A 25,631-nucleotide genomic window follows, 5' to 3' on the forward strand; every position below is an offset into this window, starting at 1 on the left:
TCAAATCTTCATATCCAAGGCAGTGTTTACTATGGAAGCCCAACAGAGTCAAAATTAAATAAAAATACTTTGAAGTAAATACTATTTTGATAAATTAAAGAAAAAAAATATATGGCCATTAAATTGTCAAATAAGATATGAAATACGTTCTTAATATTCTAATTTTAAAATATTTTTAATTCAAAATTCCATAATGATTATTTGAACAATGTCATACTTTTAAAATTAATTTTATTTTCTAATATTTTATAAATTAAGTTTTATTTTTTTAACAGTCAATTTTTATTTAATGTATTTTTCTACATTGACAGTTTCATTTCATAATGCCATTTTTTTAATATAATGCCAACACAAAACAGTCAAAGCCAAAAAAAAAGCTACATCTCAACCGTTCAAATTATGTAGATACAACCGATCCATTATCAAATTAAACACTCAAATGATATGAGGTAGTTGAATCCAAAACAGCACAAATAATGTACAAAGCATAAAAATAATCAACTTTGGTACAGTATTCAGAAGTCATTTGAAATCAGAGACGGTTGCTGACTGTTATAACTTAAGGGGCACAAGTGACTTGGAAAAAAATTAAAGAACAAGCAAAGCAAATGTGTCCCACTGTTAACTCATTTACTGCCAGACATTTTCAGACCCTCTTTTACCCAAACGTTTGAAAAAAATACAAGTTCCTGGGGTTGAATGGCTGGACTGTGAAAAGACAAGTCATCAATGGCAGTGAATGAGTTTGGCAGTGAATGAGTTAAAGAGGAAGTCAACCCAAACATATTTTTTTAAATAATATGTTCTATGCAGGCCCATTAGTTGAAACACAGCATTCTGATTAATATTGCGTTTTTGGAATATGACTCGAGCACCAAAATCCACCCGTTTTTGTCCATCACAGGGCGGCCATTTTGTCACTTCTGTTGACTGAAAATGACTTCACAGATGCTCAGGGCTCAGATAACCAAATCATGACTCAGCTACAGAAAACAGGTGAGCTTCCCCAAAACATTTGCCCTGTTTCAACTAGTGGGCCTGCAAAGAACATTCTTTGGGGGGGGGAGAAAAAAAAAAAACTTCCTTTAAAAGGTGTTCATTTATGAAATAATTATGAAATATAATTGAAGAGCTGTGACTCACTTGCTGTCTTCAAAAAGAAGTTTAAAAACTGATACAAGTACAAATATATACATACCCACCTATTACTGGACTATATGTGAATCTGTCATGATGAAGTGAAGTTCATTGATCTACCTATAAGTGTATAATGGTTTGTTTCTGTGCATATACCGTAAATGCATGTATAGTTATACTTAAAAGTTTAAGTCGCACTTCTCCATAAATATATCTATGCGTCAAGAGGAGCATGTTTTTATTTTGGGATACATTGTTGTGCAAAGTACGTGAAAACCTACTCTTGTAATACATGATGTGCATAATATATTGAGAACGGGTAGTTTTTGTACTTCATACTCTTTAACATGTAAAGCACGAACTATGACATCCACCTTTTTTTCAATTTTTAGATATTGTAATACTGTAGGCTTGTATTAAATAAAAATCAATTGAACAAAAACTTTTTTTCCCCTTTAAAATCCAAAAGGGAAAAAGGCACAAAAACATTTGACGGTCATTATGTGATTTATATTTAGCAATTTCCTGATGCATCAACTTTAACTTGTCAGCGTCGATAGTTATATTCTATTTGCAGTATCACACACACCACTATTATTTAATTATAGCATTTACCGTAAATATGGTAAATTAAGATTATATTACATGTGATGGCCTGAGTCAAACCAAGTAAAACATTGTAGTCAGACAACTATAGGCAAACATGGAAGCTGCAAACTTTATTTAAAATACTTGGTACATCGAATTAGTCCACAGATGCAGATTCCTGGTGGGAGGGAGAGCAGTGAGGGGGCAGTCATACCACAAACTATGACATTGGTTCACGTTTGATTAGGGATACCTCTTTTTTTCCATTGTCTGCTACTGAAGTCTCTGCAGTAGGAGCCACTACAGTTTTGCTGTCTAGGTCTGTCATCGTAGTTTCCTTCGCTGCTTCTGGATTTGCCCTCCTGCAGGACAACAGTGTAGCATAAAGACAATACATGTTTCAAAAGAGATGGATTATAATACTGTATTTTCACATATTGTCTGTAATCAAGAATTAGCAATCCTAAATTTCAAAGTGTTTATGTTAAAAAATAAAAACCTTGAGCGGGCACCCTTCTTCCACTTTATCATGACAGCGATGACAACAATGATCACCACTGCACAGAGGCCAGCCGCTCCAAACAAAATGGGAACTGGCAGGGATTTGTCCTGACATGAATCACCACTGTAGCCCATTGAACACACACAAGTTGTTTCTCTCCTGATCTCAACACATCGTCCGTTTCCACTGCAGCGCGTCTGGCTACACATTTGAGCATTCATATTTAAAAGCTGTTTGCTGTCATTTGTGGTAGTGCTAAAACCAGAGACAGGATGAGGTGATGTGGCAGTCGGGGTAATGGGAGATTGGGTGAGGGCAGGTACCTTGACTCCAGACCTGTGTTTTGGGTTGACACCTGTGGGGTAACGCGCCTTTGCATCAGTCATCACCATTGCCTTATGTTAATTTCAGTTTTTTATTTATTTAAAAAAAAAAAAAAAAAAAAGTTTAAAACCAATACTCACAGTTCTCATCAGAATGGTCAGAGCAGTCTATATGCCCATCACAGAACTTTTCATCAGACTGGCAGGAGAGTTGATCCAGACATGAGCGACTGCCGGCTGGGCAGCGCTGCTCTGGGGAACAGTGGGTAGCATTCACATTGATGTGGTCATGGGCGCACTTGCACGTTCGACCATTTGGGGTGGCCAGGCACAGGTGCTGGCAGTTACCATTCTTTTCTTTACACTGGTTAGAGCCTGTCACATGTAGGGCAACTTTAAAGGCCATCCTACTCATTGTTTCAACTACATTGTTACACGTTTTACCTACCAGTCCCACTCGATTTGCTAATTGCCTTCATGCTAATTACTTCTGTGCCAACCTCAAACCACAACTTGTTCTGCTGCTGGTCATCGGTGTACCAGAGCCTGGTCTTGTCTATTTGAGAGAAAGGAAAAATTTAAGCGGCAGTAAACAGTTAAACACTGTTTGCTTTGTGATACTGTGAAAACTTGGGAGGGGCCATTGACATTCAAAAGTCATTACCGCTGACAGTCATCCAGATCAGTGCGTCTTCACTGAGAGCTACTGCAGCCAAGCCATCAGCTACCTTTAGTTCTTTGTATCCAGAGCCATCTAGTTTAACAGATCCAATAACATCTAGACCTAAAAAAAAAAAAAAAAAAAAAAAAAAAAAAAAAAAAATACACAATACATAAATTAGCTTTTTGAAAATACTCTAGTTTACATCTATAAAAATAGCAAACAGCTTGAACAGACCTACAAAAATGGTAAACAATATATAAGTAGGGTTTGGATGATATTCTAGTTTACATCTTAAAACTGCAAACAGAACATCTCTGCAACAAAGTACCCACATCTTGAAATAGTCAATTCTTACTAGTATCAGCCCAAAGAATAGTTTCTCCATTAGTGGAGAAGACCAGAGACTTTGGTTGGACACCATTCTTCCACACTACTCTTCTTTCAGCACCATCCATGTTGGCACACTCTACAGTAGCCATTGTGCTTGTGTCCTGCAGACCCATATTTGTGAAACAGACACTGCCCCTTGGTGGGTGAAGAGCAATGGATTCTACCCCACCAATACCTTCCCTTATCAAAACAGTAGTATATACACCACTGTTGGAGGTGACATGCAAGCGGGGTTGCTTGTTGCTGCTCCAGTAGATGTTGAAGGTCACCCAGTCCAAGGCCATAGCAGTGATTGTGTCGTCAAGGAGCTTTAGAATTTGGCCTTCAGAGGCCAAATTCAAGTCCTTAAGTTTGAAGGAGCTGAGGGAAGTTGTCCCATCATCAGCCAAAAGGAGGGTGTGGTCATGTAGGCTGTAGTCCATGATTGCAGCTTCATTGACACTTGGCACCTGCATAGCTGTATGTTCAGGCCAGCCCTTCAGCTCCTCTGAAGAGTGTCGGGCCTGCAGGTAAATCTAGAGAACACAAGATGTTCATCCTTACGGCCGATAAATTACACTCTTATCCAAGGTGCAAAATCCTTTCATGGCTTTCATTAACCAGTAAGTGGGGGTGAGGTACAAATACAAAACACACAGACCTTAGTGACAGTGGAGGGAGATAACATCAACAGGAAGGCCGTATCAACCAAGTTGGTGCAAGTCAGACCATCATCAGCAAGTATGAGATCAGAGGGACACTTGCATACAGCTTGCAGCCCAGGGGCCAAAACACACAAGTGTGAACAGTCCATCTTGCAAGGATTATCTTTGCTTTGCTGTAGTATTTGGTGGACAATCTAAAGATCAGGAATTTGGTGTAGAAAAAAAAAAAAAAAAAAACAGTTTAGAAGGATCGACCACACCATTAATTGTTTGAATATCATTTAGAGCATTTTTAAATTCACAATCTACTCCGAATTATTGCAAGTTGTATAGTGTGACAATCAAGCAAGCTCTGATACGATTCCATTTTTCACCCGTCCATTTGAATAAATGATTGACTTGCCTTTACACCAAAAGGCTGTCTTGGTCTTTTCAAGAGGACGTGAACATCTTTGCCAGTAATTTTATGGGCAGCCTGCACCACTCTTCTCTTGGCATCAGACCAGTACAGCATGTCATTGAACACAGCCAGGGAGAAAGGATTGGCAGTCTCTTTCATCTGTAGTATCTGAAACGTAAACATTTAGACAGCAGATTTTTGGGGGTAGAGCGACTGTTATACATTTGAAAACTACGTTAATAGCTCTTTTTAAAGCAAATCTGGAATGTTTAACTGCAAACTTTTACCCGAATGTCATCTCCATCAAGCGTTGCAGAGCCTATTGCCTTTAGCCTCTCATCTGTCCAGTAGACTCTGTCACTAAGATTGTCTACTGCCACACCACCTGGCCAGCCTAAACTGGAGTTAACCACAGCCCGCCTCTCTGAGCCATCCATTCCAGCCCTTTCAATCTTGACTATGTTACCAATTTCAGTCCAGAACATCAGCCTGGTATCAATGGTGGCGGAAGAGGGGAGAAATACACATTACATACACAAGTATTATAAAAAAAAGGGAGGGTTTCTCAGTGAAATAATTCAATACCCCTTTTCTGGTAATAGTGCAAGGGAGCGAGGCTGATCCAAGTCTTCATCCAGGATAACACTGTATGGTGAACCACCAGCAGACAGTTTAATGGCAACAATTTGACTGTTCACACCATCAATCCAGTAAAGATTTCTTCCAAGCCAGTCCACAGCTAAAGAATCAGCTCGCACACCTGTGAAAAGAAGGGGGTGGTCTCACTAGTTACAGGTACAACTCCAGCATGTCATACTCTAGTCCTTGAAGAATTCATAATCTCACCAAATATGAGCTACTGTACCTCCTATTAGCGTTCCTGTGGTCTTTTGATCGAGAGAGGACCACCTGATGCTGTCATTGTCAAGACTGACCCAAAACACCATCCTTTCATGCCAGTCATAGTCTAGAGATAAAACTGCCTTCTTGGCAGAGGACGCCAATACATCCAAGCTGCCACTGCGCAATCCAAAGAGGAAGAGATCCGTTTGGACCGAAGACAACAGTAAAGGTTCACCTGTAGGACAATACTTATTTTAGCCAAGAAACTCATGAGGACATCAGCAAAATATCTTAATGTGTAGAAATGTGTCATGCACTAGGCCAATAAGTTACTATTTGTAAGCGTGAAATAATTTTCTGATTAACATGGTTTAGTACCAAAATGGCATAAATCTATTGATTTTCTCAGGGGGCAGGATCTAAATCCCAGATAATTTATGGCAAAATTCCAAGTATAATCTGGACTGACCGCAGAACCGAGAAAGACTGGCAATTTGAAGCCTTAAATTAACATTGCATACAGTACACGTTTTAACTTTGGATTGAAGCAGAAACAAATGCGCATACTGCAGGGAAAGGCCAAGACTTCTTTGAACGCCGAATCCTCAACACATGCACATTTCCTTACAGAGACAAACTAGTTTACCCTTGACTTTGCAGTTGTGGCCATCAGCATCCATTATGTAGCCTTTGTGACAGTCACACTTGTAGGAGCCCAGGGTGTTTATACACAGTTGACTACACACAGCTGAGCGGTGGTCTTGACACTCATCAACATCAGCACAGGTCATGCCATCTTCAAGTAGTCTGTAGCCTACTGCACACCGACAAAACTGCACAGAATTAAAAAAACAAAAAAAAATTTGAGGAAAATGATTTAAAGCGGAAGTCAACCCAAACATGTTTTTTTTCAAGAATATGTTCCCAGCAGGCCCACTAGTTTAAACATTCTACATTCTGATTAATTTTGCATTTGTGGAATATAAGTTAAGCAGCAAAATGCACTTGTTTCTGGCCATCTCTGGGGGCGGCCATTTTGTCTTCTTGTCGACTGAAAATGACATCACAACTGCTCACAACGACCAATCACGGCTGACCTATTTTCTGAATCTGAGCTATGATGTCATTTTCAGTCGAGAGAAGACAAAATGGCTAAAAACGAGTGGATTAACACTTATTCCACAAACGCAATATTTATCAGAATGCCCAGTTTCAACTAGTGTTTGCATAGAACACATTCTTGAAAAAAAAAAAAAAAAAATGTTTGCATTGACTTCACCTTAAATTTTTTTTGAATAAATTGGACAGGCCTTGCTTGCTCCAGTGCCCAGGCTTTTTGTGTTCTTACCGGACCCTGTGGTGTGCTGAAACATCCCTGGGAGCAGTGGCTGATATTTGCTTCCGTACAGTTTATCTGGCAGCTCCCATCTTCATCTGAGCCAACTGCACAATTTCTAATTCCATTGCACACTAGGGATGGATCCACACACTCCAGACTGCTACATTGGAATTGGTGAGGAAGACATGCAACCAACCCACCTAGTATGGACAAAAGATGTTTAAAAGTGTTAGGGCCCAAGAAAAACCATACTATAGACCAGCAATTTTCCACATTGCCAACTTGAACTTAAAAATAAAAAAAAACATACGAAGGTTCAAAGTGAAATTTTTTTGTGGTTAAGAAAAAAAAAAAAATCTAAACTTTGCAAATTCCTGCTCTCACTGTGCTCCTGTTAAAATTGTCTGTATACACACAAACATAAACACTGTACATGTACTTTTATATTGGGTAAGGGTTTACAAGTCACGCTCATGTATAAAATGATCTATGCATTTGTAAGGAGTACTCCATTTTTGTTTGGGGGATACATTACTGTATATGAATAACCTACAAGAGTATTAACATGAGTACTGGTAATAAGCAGAAGACAAGGGTTATGACTAGATCAGTTTTTATAGCCATTTATACTCCATTTGAACACAAACTGACATCTGTTAACAAGCTTTTCCTTTTATATTTATATGTTCATTTTTTTTTTTTCTTTTTTTTTTAAGTACACAGGGATTAAAACTATTTGCCAGACCCAAATTAATGAAGTTACTCACACTCCGTTTCATCACTTCCATCATGGCAGTCTTTCGTGCCATCACACCTCCAGGTCACAGGGATACACATAGTCTTTGATTTACATGCCCACTGATAATCACCACAGCTCAGTGGAGTCACATCAGGACAATCCTGCAATAGAAGCTCATTATGAATTTGAGATAGAAACCAGGCAACTGGAGTCATTCATGCAAGAGGTATAATTTTGAATGCATCACCACAAAGAAAATGTACACTAGACCTGTTCATCCGTGCCATCTTTGCAGTCCTGTTCTCCGTCGCAGAGCCACTCCTGAACCAGGCACTCCTTGCTCTCAGGGCAACGTTGCTTCGTTATGCAGACTGGTGTTCTGATGCACCTTTCTTCATCTGAATGATCCCAACAGTCTGGGTGGCCATCACAATGCATTGTAGCCGATACACACTGACCATTGGTGCACTTAAACTCACTCGCGCTGCAGTCCTTAACTACAAAAAGTAGTTCAAAAGAATAGTTCTCATACAAATCCAGCCTAATACACATTTTATGATTTCTGCTTTTTTTCCTCTCCAACATACCACAGTTGATCTCATCAGTGCCATCCAAACAGTCACTCTCCCCATCACAAAGGAAACTTTTAGGAATGCAACGGCTGCCGCCATCACAGTGATGAGAGCAGCCCTCCATGTATTTGGTACATTTCTGTTCATCAGAGCGGTCCTGACACTGAGGCACACCATCACACACTTGATTCTTTTCTATGCATTTTTTACCATGGGCACACTGGAACTGATCTGTAGAGGAGATCAGTCAATTAGAATTCAGAGAGCTTGAGGTTTCAACCAGAAGGCACATTTCACAGCTTTCCCTTAATCGCTATAACAAGCACGCAGACCTTGAGGAAAGGTGTCACGAGGATGTGTCGACAAGTTCACTCACATCATAAATACAGGGAGTCCCAAAAGTCACTTTACACTTTTACCCCATTTTGTTTGAGGCATCATTCAGACATATGTTTGGCAATCTGCATTTGACAGTTAGACTTGTCCATGGATTGCCAATTGATAATTGAGCAGCATTGCAAAATTTATACCTGCAAGAAGTTTTTGTCTCCAACAGCACCAGTTTGAGAAGCTTTATGGCAGTCACACTGCTCCAATGTGTAGTGCAATTAAATTACGCTATTCTATGGCAAGTTTCTCAAACCGGGATCATCACAGGGGCAGGCCTGCTAATGCCACTGATGAAAACACAAAATTCTTGGAGTAGGGATTCACAAAGCCCAGTACGGTCTATTCGGAGTGCTGCACTGCACTTTGGCGTCACCAAAATGTCAAGGCAGTGGGTTCTTCAGAGTGACAAAACTTCAGCAGTATAATATATAAAAAGAAACAAAAAAGGAACTGCATTACCCTGTTCACAAGTAGATAAGCATTCCTCTTCATCTGATCCATCACTGCAGTCATCTTCTCCATCACAGACATGGTGGAAGAGGACACAATCGCTGTTGTCTTTACAGGGTTTGGAACCCAAAGGGCACTTGATAGGCTTAGACACAAACTTGACTGCATGTGTAGTGGGTGAACTGGTCCCTTCATTCACACCCTCTAATTTATGACATGGATAAACATTTGGTTTCAGTGTGCATACTAGTCGCAGTCAGTATGTGACATGGAAGTTATTCCAGAAGTCATTGTCCGGTAAAAACTCACCACAATTTTCCTCATCTGTTCCATCTAAACAGTCCCTTTCTGAGTCACATAGCAAGGTTACGGGTAAGCAGCGATTGTTATTGTCACAGAGGTGAACACATCCCTCTGGTTTTGAGCAATGCAATTCATCCGACCGGTCCTGACAATGAAGTACACCGTCACACACTTCATCTTTGTCGATGCACTTTTTCCCATGGGCACACTGAAACTGATCTGAAATTGAACATGGAAAACACCTCAATATCACCCAATACTAACTTTAATCAAAATTTCTGTCAATTTCCGTGACATTTTGTCTATTAGTTTACAGCCTGACAAATAAACCACAAATCTCCGTATTCATGCTTATGTCAGAAGTATTTAAAAACAAATCCGTTTAGAAAATATCCCCACCACCCCCCCCCAAAAAAAAAAAAAAAAAAAAAAAAAAAAAAAAAAAAAAAGAAAATCCAGTCTTCAAGGGATCATGTCACCAGTAAAAGGGGGGGAAAGTTGAAATATGTTTAGAAAAGTGGGGCAGTACCATCATTACAAGAGAGTTCACAATCCTCTTCGTCGGATTCATCTTTACAGTCAGGCTCCCCATCGCATACATGTCTATAGAGCACGCAGTCCGAACCATCCTTGCATTGCATGGAGCCTAGGCTGCACTTTGCAGGTCTGCTGTCAGCTGAAACAACTAACCAACAAGGGAACATTTCAAAACGTATAAACTGTTTGGCTTCAAATTTAAATACAATGACCATACAGTACAGTACATTCTGATCCAGAAATGAGGGGCATTTTTTTACATTAAATCTAATCTACAGTAAAGCTATTGGATAGGCATAAAATAATGCTCGACACATCTCACCTTCTTGCAGGGGGGCTGTCAAGTGCAACAACACTGCAAAAAGACATAAATATACGGCCATCACAACATTTAAAAAAACAAGCAGACCAGACAGGACTGCACACAACACAAAAGCGTTTTATGATTGATCAGGTGTTTTCAATACATCCTAATTGACCACGTGAGTGATAGGTGGAGCCAATGGACCGTTCATAATCGAGGACTTTGTGGAAAACGATATACACATCGGAGACATACTATCAAGTGTGATCCACTTTTTCAACATTTACATTAATTTGTCACTCTCTAGCCAAATAGCCTGCCTGATATGGTTTTGTCTTTATTTATCAGAAACTGATAAATAATTGGTCCTGTTGTATTGACTTCTTGGCTTCTTATCCATATGAATAAAATTGTATTGTATCTAAACAACCCATTCGAATTTTTATTTTTTTTTCTATTTTTTATTTTACTCATTCATTCTAACTAAACATGTTATACTTTTAAAAGGGGAAAACGTCATCTTGCAATCGTCCAATCGCGTACCTAGGGGGCTTAAGGGTTCTTGTGTACCAATCAATAAGTGTGTTGTCTTCTTCCGGTCTACCTAACATGGCTAACTCGCTCCAGTAGCACTGGTAGCAACTTGAGAAAAGCCATCAAGCGTTGTCAAATTCAGCAGCGGTATTATATTTCCCAGTCATTTTATTCTATAGAGTTGTTGATTGGACCGTCTGCCGTTTTACTACTACTGCGGGACGTTGAAGTTTCACAATTGGTGAGTACTGCAACGGTTAAGCTGTTATGTCGACTTTAAAGGATGCTGTTTTGTGTGTGTGTGGGGGGGGGACTCTAGCTTCGCTAGCCAGCCGGATCTAAAGCCTAGTTTGCCATAGTTCGTTCTTGGTGCGAATCCATTTTGGAACCGTTTCTCTATTTCATCAAAAGTCCAAAACATATTTTGATCGGCCTGAATTAAAACTTTAACGTTCAGCCGATAAAGCGTCATTTTATATTAACAAGTGTGTTCTAATTAAAATTACTTCACAACCTGACTTACTACTACAAGCGAAACAATGGACTGTTGCGCATAGGTTTTTTCGTGGATGACAACAAAAGGATTTTTAATAACAAGCTGGCAGCTAGCCTACAGTTATGCTAACATTTGCTCACCTTACCGGATGCCAATCGCCACACAAAATGGGTCACTAACGACTTTGCTTAGTCTACGGTTATTTGTCGTTTTTCCCCCCGTTGGACAAAAGTTGTTACGCTTTATTTGACATTTTACAGTTTGTGCTAGCGTCGAGCTTAATGTTTTGAATGAAGTCAAGCAGGCCCCCCACCACTTAGCTAGCTGTCGGCCTATAGTTGTTTTTAGCACTGGAGGTGGTCGCTGTCACAAATTGAACTCTTAAACTCTTACTTGTAAGCGCTCACCTGCAGGCTTGGTGATCATAATGCGTTAAATCGAGTCGGAATCGTGACTGAGAAACACTTCGTGAGTAACTTTGTCGTCCCTCAAACTTAACCGTATGCTATGTAGTTGTCGACAAGCTTTCTGTGTATTTGTAAATATTTACGTTAACAATGGTGTGCGTCACTGTCTGTCCTCTATCCTGATAGATCTGGCTTCATATCGTGACGTTTTGTTCTTAGAGGGGGCTCCACCGAGCAGGGGCCTAAAGTGTAGCAATAGGTCCCTCATTTTTATTGAGTCCTCTGGAGACTCCTGGATTGTCCAGCCAAGATGTCCTCCATCTTGCCATTTACTCCTCCTGTGGTGAAGAGGCTTTTGGGCTGGAAGAAGTCAACCAACGGACCAGGTGGAGCGGGTGGGGGAGAACAGAATGGCCAAGAGGAGAAATGGTGCGAGAAGGCTGTAAAGAGTTTAGTGAAGAAGCTCAAGAAGACGGGGCAGCTGGATGAGCTGGAGAAAGCTATCACCACACAGAACTGCAACACCAAGTGTGTCACCATACCCAGGTATAATATCAAGCATGTGATGATTTGCTGCCATCATTAAGTGGCAAGTAAACATCATAGAAATTGTAAAACACTTTTGTTTAGAGATGTTCCTTGCATCAACCAGCAACCTTGATGACCAGACTCATGTTCAGTGGGAACACTGATAGGCTGGCAAAGACCATGTCAGATGTTTGTATGTCTCGAGATAACACCTTAGTTATCGCCTGAGAATTGTTCGAGACTGCTCACTGTTATCTATGTAGAAATACAGTGGCTGCCTTTCTCTTATGTTTTAGAATGTGTGCTCACTACAAACAACCACAGAATACAATATTAAATCATTGCCATTGATAAGATGGTATAATCACTCTCTGCTCACCATGCATACCACCACCTGCAGTCTCCATTCCTTTGGTTCTATTAATCGCTTTGTTCCCAAAGTCAGCACTACTTTTGGTCATTCTTTTTAATTTTCTCCCTTCAATCACTGGAAAACTCTTTAACAAAAAATAAAACTCACCTCATTCGCCTCATGCAGACTTTTTTGTCATTCTGATTGAAATCAGTCTGAAGATATCTGGTCATTTGATTACATGTGACATTATTATTATGGTGTATACATGTGCAACTGCGGTTTTTTTTTCCGGAACAGCCGATTTGCAGACACCTGAAATGTAGACCTTTGGAAACATCACGTGATTTATCAAGACGGAGTTCAGTCAACTATTTAGCACAGTCGAAAGTCAAACAACAGTTGTGAATGCTTTTACACTTTAAGTAAAGCAACAGCTTGATTTTAAAAACAAGTAGTTTAAAATAAGCTGTCCTGTCACAGACCACCTATGATTGGAAGCGGCCATATTTTCAAAATGTATATGACGACATTGCTGTGCATTCACGTCAAGACGAAACGTGCGCAGACAGGACGCAGCCTAGCTATTCCAATTGAACCGTAGCATATGGATGACTTTGGATCGGTTTGGGAAAATTTAATTTGTATTTGACCAGTTCATTTTGATTGAAGTGTGTTTTTATGGAGCATTTTCTTTTGTTATGTCCATTCACTTGCATTCTAATCAGAAGTAAACCTAGCTAAGGTGGATGAAGGAAATTGTATGTGTTTGCCATGCCTGTTATGAAGCTTTCCCATATGTGCAATGATGTATTGTATAACTATATCACACTGTGCACTTTGGTGTACATGTACGGTATTTGCATTGTCTTCTTACTTTGCCGTCTGCAGCCAGGCCAGCTTTGCCAATGACAATTTTTTCTCAATTGCGTTATGTGGATAAATAAGGGTTAAATAAATAGATTAATAAAAGTAAATATCTCCTTTTTCCTGTTTTTTTACTTTCCATGCACAGCAATTGCTCAGAAATATGGGGGCTGAGTTCACCAAATACGATAGAACAGTGGGATACATCAGGCCTTTACAGCTATTCCGACCAAACAAGGTGAACATTGCCAACACTCAATGGCTGACATTGTATACATCTTTGCCATGTGATAATTATTTCATGAAGTGATCAATGCAAACACATTATTTTCATTATCATCACCACACATTCTGATCTCTTATTAATTTCCCTTCCTCTCTTGTCTCCATTTTGTGCCTTTGTCATCATCCCTCTGCATTTTTTCCATCTGTTAAGATCCATTGATGGCCGCTCGCAAGTCTCCCACAGGAAGGGGCTTCCCCATGTTATCTATTGCCGTTTATGGCGGTGGCCAGACCTTCACAGCCACCATGAACTGCGTGCTATCGAGGCCTGTGAGTATGCCTTTCACCTAAAGAAGGATGAGGTCTGCATCAACCCCTACCATTATCAGAGGGTCGAGACCCCAGGTAAGATGGCTTTCTATAACTCATTTGTATCACTTAAAGGCTATGGGCCGTGGGGTAGATATAGCTTCATTTTGAAGTTCCATGACCATCTGGTGGGTGTGGAAATTTGAAAAATAACCTTCTAAACATCCTCCCCCCCCCCCCCCCCACACACACACGTAATTGTTGCACATTAGCGAGTACCGTTCTACCAAAGTGTCAGTTGCAGGGCTCCAGACAATCCTAAACACTGAACACACGTTTTACATATCAATTCTCATTTATTTTGTTGTTATTCAAAAAAGAAAATAAAACATTATGGAATAAGGGACACATAAGGTATTATAAAAAGTAAGTTTTGTCAAATATTTACATAACGCTTTGCAGTATACGCATATATGGTGAAATTCTCACACCATAAATGAACAATTCACCCATTATTAAAATTACTTAAATCCTTTAGCTCTGGTTAAGGAAAAAAAACCAACTAAATATACCTGCACTGGCAACACTACTTGTACTTCTCTGCTGTTGGCAAATTGTTTTTGCATTCTCAAATCGCTTACAATGGGCATCGAAGCTGCCACCTTTTTGTCACTACAGGTTTGGATATCTACAGCGTGTACTTGCACAAAACCTTTTGCAATTCCGGTCGGACTGCCTTCTAAATGTTGCCACTGAAGCACAAATTCTATAAAAATGAGCCTGCATGTCTTATTATTGCATGTCACAACAATAGATTTCTTTGTAGGGGAAATACACATGTATAGCAACATTTCTCACATTATTCTTCGTCGGGCTACAAGTCCACTATCTTGCATGGTTTATTTTTATTGTGCTACAGCTACGCAATCGCAGATAGTACAGTGCTTCTCATTGGTCATAGCGGATATGGCCGTCTTAACGGCATCCCTGGCTGGGCCGGGCAATTATTTTATAAAACAAAATACAACATTGTAAAATGATATGCACATTTCCAGCGTGTGTAAAGCCATGGTAGGGAAGTTCTATTTTGTCCAATATTTTGATAAAGATATGAATCACACCTCTTTCCTGGGACATCAAACGACATGATAAATCCACAGGGCTCGCGGACTATTAAGACAGACACAAAACATCTTATTTATTCTTTTACACCCTGATTGTTTTCTTGTAAAAGTGTTTCCCTAGATTTGGGGAGTTTTGTTTTTTTTGAGCCACCATAATCTAACAGTTTATAATTCATCCATGAATGGTGGCTAGACCGGAGGTCTCCAAACTTTTGTCTTCTGTGAGCTGCCTTCACACAACGAAAGTGCTGGAGAGCTACACGTTTCGTAATGTTTGTTATTGCTAATTTGCACTACACAAGTGAATATGCTTGTTGAATCTTTGCCAGACTCGCACCACAAAACACACTCTTGTGTTTGAGGAAATATATTTTCTGCATCATAATGGCGTGACTGCACTCTTCTGTTGCCATTGTTGGTTTCCTAGCCTAAAATAAAAGTGGTCACTCATTGGGCCTGCTTCCTCCTCCCACCCCTCTCCAATGACAGACAGATATTTTGAAAATAATGGTTTAATCTTGGGAGGGAATGGAACACCTGTGATTTTGATCATAGGGGAATTTGGATCTATTTTATCAAGTGATAAATTAAATGTGTGCTATTGTATTTTTCACTCCTTGGCCTGCTACTTAAGCAGTTTGATGCAGTGTTGGAGACACCTGGTCTAGACAATCATGTGCGGCGGACATTGCTTAGGTTGCAGTGTGTGAGGTTTATTAAACAAGGTTCTTGCTGGTATATCACATTATATAGACAGTCTTTTGTTTGACGCTCTGTTTACCTATCAAATGGTTGTGTAGAAGTAACTTCTTAAATTAAATTTATAGGCCAACATTAATTTGTTGTACGCTTTTGCAGTGTAGAGTGGTGGTAAAAAGTCAGGCTACCCAATTCAATCGTTCTGCTCCATAGACTATGTTCTAACTTTGATTTTAATATTTTGAAAGTTTAAAAGTAACTTTTCCCAAGAAGTTGAACTATTTTTAAAATTCTAGCTTCAAAGGCTACATTTCTGTGGAGAGTATCAACATTCAAACTTCGATATTGAAAACAAGGGTGTGCTCAAATCAGGCTACCTACATGTTGAAGCACTGAAAAATACAGCTTTTCAGTGCTGCTGCTCAAGCATAGTATACTTTTTTTTTTTGGCTCATGCACAGGCAGAAGAGGCAATGTATGTGTTCTGTTCATTTTCGTCCATCCATCCATTACCTAATGGATGAAAAATTGTGTCAAAATGTGTATGCATGGTTGGCTCCAATTTAGTGAGAATCTGTAGTTAGGTAAACAGTGCTTTCATATGTGAGTCAAGTGTTTGTTTTTTAAGGAGAGTGACATTTCTTTAAAATCAAAACTGATTAAAATTGAAGATGCTTAAAGCAGAGACTAACTGAATACTAATCAATTGTACTATTCCCACAGTTCTGCCTCCAGTTCTTGTGCCAAGACACTCTGAAATTCTGACGGAGCTGCCACCTCTGGATGACTATACTCATTCCATACCTGAGAACACAAACTTTCCTGCTGGAATTGATCCTCCGAATAACTACATACCAGGTGAGGTTACTGCTGTATCATTTCACTGTGTGAAATAAAATAAATAAATTTGTAGAATAACAGTGCAAGAACTGGTCCTGGTCTCTCTAAATGCCATTTCGGTGTTGTGTCCTGATTTATCGATTGAACAGAAACCCCTCCACCGGGCTACATCAGTGAGGATGGGGAGGCCAGTGATCAACAGATGAATCAAAGCATGGATACAGGTACCACAGACTTGGGTTTTAAGACACCACTTGGCTTTGTTGGAATTATTTTGTATCATCTGTCAGGATTGGGCAATTCTATTGATGTGTGGGGGAGGGGGGAGGGGCACAATTTTTCATGATCCCTACTGATGGGGCACATTAGACCACACACTTCCGAACCAGATGTATGACAAGAATGCCATTTTAAAACGGAAATCAACCCAAACTTATTTTTTTCAAGAATATGTTCCCAGCAGGACCACTTGTTGAAACACGGCATTCTGATCAATATTGCATTTGCCGACTAGGAGTTGAGCTGCAAAATCCACCCCTTTTTAGACTACACGGGGCGGCCATTTTGTCACTTCTGTCGACTGAAAATGACATCACAACTGCTCATTTAACGACCAATCACGGCTCAGCTTCAGAAAGCAGGTCAACCGTGATTGGTCGTTATGTGAGCCCTGAGCAGTTGTGATGTCAGTTTTAGTCAACGGAAGTGACAAAATGGCCGCCCCCAGCGATGGCTAAAAACGAGTGAATTAACTCTTATTCCACAAATGCAATATTTATCAGAATGCCTTGTTTCAACTAGTGGGTTTGCATAGAACATATTCTTGAAAAAAATATGTTTATGTTGACTTTGGGACCAAATAGTAATCCCCTGTGAATACCAACTTTGACAAACTACCACTAGTAGATACTGATTACATGCTGTTAATAACAAAAAAATAATTAGGAACGTTTTTTTTAACACTTTAGAATAGTTGAACTGAAATGATGATAAGCCTCAAATATGCATTCCCCATGAACAGAGAGATGTATTGTTTTTTTTTTAATAAAGAAAAATAAATCTGTGAGTGCCCAGGCGAGATTATGCGAGGGTTCACTGTAGTAGAAGAAACATGTTTACAACACATTGCTGATGTGGAAATTAATCGTTTGGGTTTGATGTCCTTTTTGCCAGGTTCTCCAGCAGAGATGTCTCCCAGCACTCTGTCACCTGTCAATCACAGCATGGGTAAGACAGCGATCCACCTTAACTGAGATTATCAATGGGCATACACTATGTGAATGAACATTGTTGAGGAGAATTGGACTCTATCTCTCTCTAGACTTGCAACCGGTGACTTACTCAGAACCGGCCTTTTGGTGCTCAATAGCCTACTATGAGCTCAACCAACGTGTCGGGGAGACGTTTCATGCCTCACAGCCCTCGTTGACTGTGGACGGATTTACAGACCCTTCCAACTCTGAGCGATTTTGCTTGGGTCTGCTGTCGAATGTCAACAGGAATGCCACTGTGGAGATGACACGAAGGCATATAGGTAAGATACAGGTTCAGGCAAGGGAATCAATTACTATATCTTAATAAGAATTTCACCTTGTTTGGGGAAAACTGTTTCAACATTTTGCATCCCAATTTCAACCTTTTTTTTTTATAGTTTATGAGAATTGTGTTTTTGTTTTTGGATAAACAGGAAGAGGAGTTAGACTCTACTACATTGGTGGAGAAGTGTTTGCTGAGTGTCTGAGTGATAGTGCCATCTTTGTCCAGAGTCCAAATTGCAATCAACGATATGGATGGCATCCTGCAACAGTGTGTAAAATTCCACCAGGTAACATGCCGAAGCTGTCTGTGCTATTGTCATTTCCAGGGTCGACTGCTTTTATATTATTTGTATCTACCATATTTCCCGGCCTATAAGCCGCTACTTATTTCCGAGGTTTTGAACAATCCGCCTTATAGACCGGTGCGGCTATTCTGTGGATTTGTCTTCCACCTGTAGGGGCGGTCTAACCAGAAATACAATACAATTGCCATTAACAGGATGTGACTGCAGGTGGAGAAGTTCGACAGGCGAGGACGCTATGCAGTAGGTTATGAATTAGGTGGTATGCGGAAGTTAACTGACAAACTGGAGTCGTAGCGGGGTGGCATGTTAAAGGCTGTGTATGTCATGTCATCTTCCAAACCGCTTATCCTAAACAGGGTCGCGGGGAGTTGCTGGAGCCTATCCCAGCCGTCAATGGGTGAAGGCAGACTACACCCCGAACTGGTCGCCAGCCAGTCGCAGGGCACACATAGACACTGTCACTGAGCGGGAATCGATCCCACGCTGCCCGCACACAACTCAGGCGTGTGTACCACTACACTATCAGCGGACTGGCTGTGTATTTGTTGGTTCGAAAACATGTTCAAATGCAAGAAATTGGCGGGTCTTCACAAGGATGAATTAGACAGTGAAGTCAGAGACCGGTATCTTGCAAAAATAGACATTATAAAAGGTTTGGATCCCTACAGAAGTCCCAATACTGAGTGGAGCTACGAACCGGACTTACTTCTTACTTAATTTGTGTGCGCCAGATATTTTCGCGTACCTTGTGTGTAGTGTGTGCGCCGTATATTTTCGCATACCTAGTGTGTGTGCCTACACTTCGGAGTAATTTAAACATTATAAATCCTTAGCCTCTTGTGCAATTTACTAACGGGTAGGTGCAGGACCTGCAAATGATAAAGGGGGCGAACAATAACACCGTCATTCGGACTAAGGTAGTGCTATGTGTTTGCTTGTGAACTGTCCACCTATTAAAGCCTGAAGCCCCTCGTGAGACTCTCTAAAAACTACGGTCGTCTTTGGAGTCACCCTTGAAAACCTGACATTTTCGCCACCTGCAAAATATTTAATATCTCAGCCCCTGTAGCAGATAGAAACATAATTCCAGGAAAATTTGAGAGCTTAGACATGTGGCTTTCACACAGGCCCGAGTAATCTTTACTGTTTCAATCGAAGATGCAACTGAAGCACTATTTTTAATTTTAAAAAATCGAGTGGTAATTACTAGGGATGCTCCGATCGATCGGGTACAGATAATGATCAGCCGATTTTCGTGAAAAATTACGTGATCGGCATATTCGATCAAAGCCTTTTATTGCCGATCAAAGAATCCGATCACCCACAGCTCATGCGGTGTGCTGTGTGTAGTTTGCATCTTGTAATATATGCCATGAAAAGATACCTTGCGAGGGAAGCATGGCCACAAGTTTCTACACAACCAACTTAATCCGACATTTGAAGAACAAGCAGTTGGACTATGGTGAGTTTACGAGGCTCGCTGCATTGAAGCAGCAGCAACAATGAAACGGTAGCTAACGCAGCCTATGCTGACCAACTCAAACCCCATATCAGCGCGACAGGCAAAAGGCAACGCAAATAACCCAGAAAATAATGAAATTTATCGGACTTGATGACCAACCATTGTCTGTGGTGGAAGACACCGGATTCTGCCGTCTGCTCGCCCACTTCGAGCTTCTCTAGCTACGTGTTACCGGGACGCAAATACTTCACAGACGTAGCTCCACCAGAGAGTATTGTCGCATCGAAAGTTTCCTAAAAAAAAGGCCTATTATTCTGTTTAAGTTTTACAAGTGTTAAATGGAGCTCGGATGTCAGTCCGGTGTCGATGTTGAGTCTAACAAGGGAGTTTTTGACAATGTTCGAACGAGGCATATGTATTCCAAAATGTTACGCATGATGCGTTACTTTTTTCTCGTTGACAAATGCACAATATAGTATTGTCTATGCACAAGACAAGAAACTAAAATCCTGAGTCCTTTCAATTTAGGAACTCGTTGAATAGTTTATTCGAGTGAAGCCTGCATGTGACTATTTTTTTCTACTTTGATTATATTCTGAACCATGCAATGTTTACGTGGCATGTTAGTTATTTGACTTTTTGCATAATCAAGTCTTTTGAGACTGCCGATTCTTTTGATCTGTTAAAAACTGTGTTACTAAAAGCTGTTTTTTCAATTATCTTTGTGACAGTAATTGTTGTGTTGTGCCAGCAACGGTTTTGTATTTCTTCATGCGACTTCATCGACTGTGCCGCCATTACTCCTCGAAAAAATTCCGGATATCCTCCGACAATTCACGACACGGTCACGTGTATATTCTGATGCATCTCATTGGCTAAGAGACCGAGAATTGGATTAAAAAACGAAGATGACATATACGCTCTCCCGGCTTTAAAGGGAGAAGCGCGGTTATGCACTCCCGTGCTTAATGGGTTAAGCTACACAAACAAACGTACTTATTTCCTTTATAACAATATATGTGATCGTTGATCATGCCTTCTTTCCTTTTAGCTCACTCACTGAGTGCATGCACGTATGTGACTAAAAGAGAAAAAGCAAGAGGATTCTAAACTTTATTTTTAGAATCAATGAAAATGCACGGAGCATACTTTGGCCCAAGACGGAAGGTTGTTTATGAAATGTTACAGCCGATAACCAAGCTATCCGAATTAGTTTTGACTTGTCCCTCGGTCTTCCGCCAAGCAGGTAGCCTATAAAAACTCAGTCCGTTGTTAAATTTTCTTCCTTTGCGATCGTAGGTGGCATTGCTGCAACCCCTAACATAGCAACAGTTCACCATGTTTATAGATTTCGGCCATCTAAATCAAACGAGGAACACAGGGAATTCGGCTTGCTTCTAACAGCAGTAGTCGCGTCGCCTCCAGTGCACTCCCAATATACTACCCCGGTAGCGACATCAGCGATGACGCGCTGTGCAAGGGCCCTATTTTTCAATATAGATAGGTGCGGCTTATATAAAGGTGTGCCTTGTAGTCCGCAAAATACGGTACTTATATCTGTTGCAAAACGGGGGGAAAAATTACAGTTCTTACTATGGATGCTTACCTGGTACGCATGGGGTTGTGAAAAAGGTGTGCTATCATTCCAATGTCATACTTTAAAGGGAAGTCAACCCAAACATATTTTTTTCAAGAATATGTTCTATGCAAGCCCACTAGTTGAAAATAGGCATTCTGATAAATATTGCGTTTGCGGAATAAGAGTTAATCCACTCGTGTTTAGCCATCTCTGGGGGCAGCCATTTTGTCTGTCATTCTGTCGACTGAAAATGACATAACCACTTAGGGCTCAGGTAACGACCAAGCACGGCTTACCTGTTTTCTGAAGCTGAGCCGTGATTGGTTTGTCAGTATACTTTCACTCAAAACAACTTTGCAGATTCGATCTCCAGCTCCCACCACTCTCACTCCGTCCACGTGGAGCGCATTTTGGACTCTCAATGTCAAGATATATGCAATCTGGCCGTTCAAACTGCAGTCGCATTGCAAAAAATATAAAGATATGTATCCGATCTCGGACCACATGAAAGTGGCCCAGTCCGCGTTTGAAAAAGTCTGAATTGAGCCCTTCAGGCTCTCATAAAAAAAAAATTGATAAAGGTTGCATATGGGCCAAAAAAATCCAATCTGGGTCACATTTGCCTGTGGTGTGAATCTAGCCAAAGACTAAAGCAAACATTGTAGATTTGTGTTGTCATAGCAAAGTGAAATGACGTCTTCTGCTTCCACCTCCCTAGCCACTCACAGCCGGCCATCATAGTCCCCACAGAGATCCTGATACTGAAAACGGGACCACTCACTATCACACTTGTATAGTCGATGCAGTCCTCTGTCAGAAACCCCTGCGAACAAACACACGAGACAGGCCGTGGCGTGTTTGTCAGTCGTCAGCAAAAAGGGCGTCCGTCAACGACAGACTGAGAGGTCCGTCTTTACTTAACCCGGTTTGTGATGATGACACTGACGGACGAAAAAACACTTCTGTGAGTGCTTAGCCCATCTTTATTTTTATTTTTTTCTTGTTTCCCGTCGAACGGGGAATCTTCAGCAAAACGGGAGTCCGTCAGTGAACCATTCTTTCTGTCTGACGGAATGCCCACCTCTGGTAACAGCAAACACTTTTATTCCTGAGATACCGTTTGGACGACTTTACACAAAAATTATATATAATTTCTTATACTGTTTGTGCTCCTCCTCCATCTTCTCCTCCCCAAACTGCCTCTCGTCTTTGCTTTTTGGGTTTGTGGCGATCCGGGGTACGGCCAAAAATTGCTTCCGTCGGCGCTTATTCCATCACTATTTCAAAGTCACCATATCAGGCTGTGAGCAAAAATGGGAGTCCATCAGTGATGGACTGACGGGCCTTCCATTGGTACTAACGGACAGGTGTAAATGGCCACCTCTGCCGAGTGTGTAGTATGCTGGAGAAATTAAAGTACTTGTTCTGCCTGTTACTATTTGCCACTGACATAGACATAGTCGGGCAGAATCCTCGTACTATCAAAATGACAACGCCAGCTTGTTTGAGTTCCCAGGCACAGTTTCGTTCAAGTTGTATTATACTGCTATTGCACACTCACGTCAACATAATACTACCTAAAAAATACATTAAATCGCTAATTTATATATTTAGTCATTAACCTTTCATCTGTACCTCTCCTTTACCCCACTCAGGTTGCAATTTAAAAATCTTCAACAATCAGGAATTTGCAGCTTTGCTAGCCCAGTCCGTTAACCAGGGCTTTGAAGCAGTGTACCAGCTCACTAGGATGTGCACCATCCGAATGAGCTTTGTCAAAGGCTGGGGAGCAGAGTACAGGTGATCATATCACTTCACACGTGAATGACTGCGCAGCTGTTGAAATGAGCACATTGAAAGAATTGCAACTGGTTTTCGACATCACAAGTTAATTACCTTTTGTGGACCAGTAGTTACCTTGCAAAGGCCATGTCTCATCCTTGTTAACCATAGCCACGATGTTTTCCACACAGAAAGTGTGTCCCTACATTATTATTAGTATTGCTAGTTTGATATCTCAAAATTAATGTTCGCTTCTGCTGTAGAATTTGAATGCAGGTCTCCACAAGGTGAACTGTAGTTCCATTCATTCTTGTTTGTTTGTTTGTTTGTTCGTTCTACAGAAGGCAGACAGTCACAAGCACTCCGTGCTGGATTGAGTTGCATTTGAATGGTCCTCTACAGTGGCTAGACAAGGTGTTGACGCAGATGGGTTCCCCTTCTGCACGCTGTTCCAGTATGTCCTAAACAACAACGGAACTCCACAGTCCTCAAAAGAAAACGATTACAAAGATCAAATCTGAAATTGAGTCCCATCATGGAAATCCCAGCGGAATGATTTTTGGTCATTACATAGTATTTGTGACCCTTCACCACAGTTCTCCATACAACATGTACACACACAGACACACCCACCCCTACAAACATACAGACTTCAGTAAAGAATTTGGCACTTTGTTAGTCATCTGTCATGCACCTTGTTAAACTGCGTCTCCCCAAATGATGTATTAATATTAGATCCATTTGAGGTACAAACTATATGTAAAATGTTCTTGTTCAGGAAGTAGGGAAAATACCAAAAATATTGGAATATTTCTCAGTTGGTGGCTTTTGTGCTGAAAGATATTTGCTCTGGACCTCCCCTCAAGTATTGTTCTGAGCATGTTTTCATTTCTCAAAGAAATATTGCCCATGTTTTGTCATGGTTCAGGTAGCTTAGTGAAGGTGGCCATGGATGGAACTTTTTATAAAAATTTAATGAAATCAACCTCACTGTACGCTAGACTTGAAAACCCCCCACCTTTTCTTTTTTTTTTTTTCTTTTTTCTTTTTAAACTCTTGTGTCGTTATAAGACATACTTACTTAACTGACGAATAGGAATGTTGGTTTAAAAATCCAAAAACCCAAAACAAACTGAAAGCTCAGTATGTTTGATTTCTTTGTCATTATATGGCAGTATTTGTGTCCATGGTGAAGTTCACTTGCATCCCAACATGCAACCTGGTTTACAAACTAGGCTTTGAGGGGTGCACTGGGCAGGGACCAGAGAGTATCAGCTATTAGCAAGAGCTTTTTTTGTCTTTATGACACAGCACTCTCCGAGGAGAGGCATTTAATCGTCTCATCAGGATTAATTGAAGGTATCAATGAGTATTCATCATTGGTTTTAGCCTATATCCCAATTGTTTTGCTACTTTTTTGTATTCTCATGTATTTTTATATATAAATCTACTTAAAATGTTATGTCATTCACACTTTCTATTAAAGTAATGTTTTCAAAAACACAGCTGTCAGCAAAAACTGACCTGGAGGGCTTGGATCATTCCTTTATTTGGCCCAAAAGGTTCAGCTGGAATTAATTTCCATTTCCAGCTCCTTGTCTCAGTGGGGGAAAAAAGTATTTGTAACTTGGCAATGGCCCTTCATCTCTTCACAAAGACCATGATAGTCGCCTTTTTGTGCTTCGGCAAAATAGGCTGTCAGCTAGCTTTTGAAATGTTCTCAAAACATGGGAGATCACTTTTCTTTGTTCCCAAAGAAAAATGCTAATGTGCCCTCTCACTGGGACCGTTGGTGTTAAGTGTATTTGTTCTGTCTATAAAATATAGTAATACAACACTTACTTGCTCTTCCCTTATTGTCAGTATGTATGTTGCCGGTGTAAGTTTAACATGTCCCCCTCCCCCTTGATGTCATTGTGTTCACCTTGAGGCACAGGCGATTGTACTTGACGTTTGGATTCGGGGCAATGAACCATGTCTTAGGAGGCTCCAGTCTTACGTCATTTTATCTTTGGCCTACAACATATGAATGTAAAAACATACCTTACGAAAACGGATGTGGACCATACGTACAAACGCATAATCGTAGTACAGTTTGTGTATTAACAGTTATCTTTTTGCAAAGCAGTCAGTGCAGTAGATGTCGCGATTTTACCAGTAGAGGGCGGTATTATTAGAGCAGTTTGTCCCCTGACAATAAGCCTCTCAAGCGTGGGGCATATTATGCAGACATAATAAAACACTAATAATAAACATTTTTATTCTCATGACTCATGTTTACTCGTAGTTCTATGTTAGGGATTTCTCTGCTGGAACAATATTGGACAATATTTTAACTAGGGCTATTTTTAATCGTGTTTTTAAGTAGAAGCCACTTAATATGTATTGTATAATAGTCCCAAAATGTATAAGCCGAGTGGTTTTTAAAATAATGTATATTATACACAATTCCAACGTGG

General features: G+C 40.4%; 2 protein-coding genes across 2 annotated transcripts; one reads left to right on the top strand and one right to left on the bottom strand.

Annotated features, from left to right (window-relative positions):
• Positions 1-1,841: 1,841 nt before the first annotated feature.
• On the bottom strand, positions 1,842-10,309 carry lrp13a (low-density lipoprotein receptor related-protein 13 a). The gene is made up of 21 exons (XM_086031426.1): positions 10,144-10,309; positions 9,814-9,969; positions 9,291-9,503; positions 8,991-9,185; positions 8,157-8,372; positions 7,840-8,066; positions 7,598-7,730; positions 6,840-7,030; positions 6,138-6,324; positions 5,514-5,726; positions 5,234-5,408; positions 4,936-5,137; positions 4,652-4,816; positions 4,245-4,442; positions 3,570-4,119; positions 3,215-3,334; positions 2,999-3,106; positions 2,692-2,925; positions 2,225-2,582; positions 1,979-2,087; positions 1,842-1,903 (listed from the first exon to the last, which is right to left on the bottom strand). The coding sequence occupies exons 1-21, from the start codon at positions 10,202-10,204 to the stop codon at positions 1,883-1,885; spliced, it is 4,032 nt and encodes a 1,343-aa protein (XP_085887552.1). The 5' UTR covers positions 10,205-10,309; the 3' UTR covers positions 1,842-1,882.
• Positions 10,310-10,698: 389 nt separating this feature from the next.
• LOC147147820 (SMAD family member 2) lies at positions 10,699-25,442 on the top strand. The gene is made up of 11 exons (XM_086030137.1): positions 10,699-10,900; positions 11,749-12,108; positions 13,458-13,547; positions 13,746-13,939; positions 16,390-16,524; positions 16,656-16,730; positions 17,680-17,733; positions 17,828-18,040; positions 18,194-18,331; positions 23,046-23,190; positions 23,514-25,442. The coding sequence occupies exons 2-11, from the start codon at positions 11,873-11,875 to the stop codon at positions 23,635-23,637; spliced, it is 1,404 nt and encodes a 467-aa protein (XP_085886263.1). The 5' UTR covers positions 10,699-10,900; positions 11,749-11,872; the 3' UTR covers positions 23,638-25,442.
• Positions 25,443-25,631: the final 189 nt, after the last annotated feature.

Source organism: Filicampus tigris, chromosome 5 (genome assembly GCF_054856515.1).
Source record: "Filicampus tigris isolate MCC_2025a chromosome 5, RoL_Ftig_1.0, whole genome shotgun sequence".
NCBI lineage: Eukaryota > Metazoa > Chordata > Actinopteri > Syngnathiformes > Syngnathidae > Filicampus > Filicampus tigris.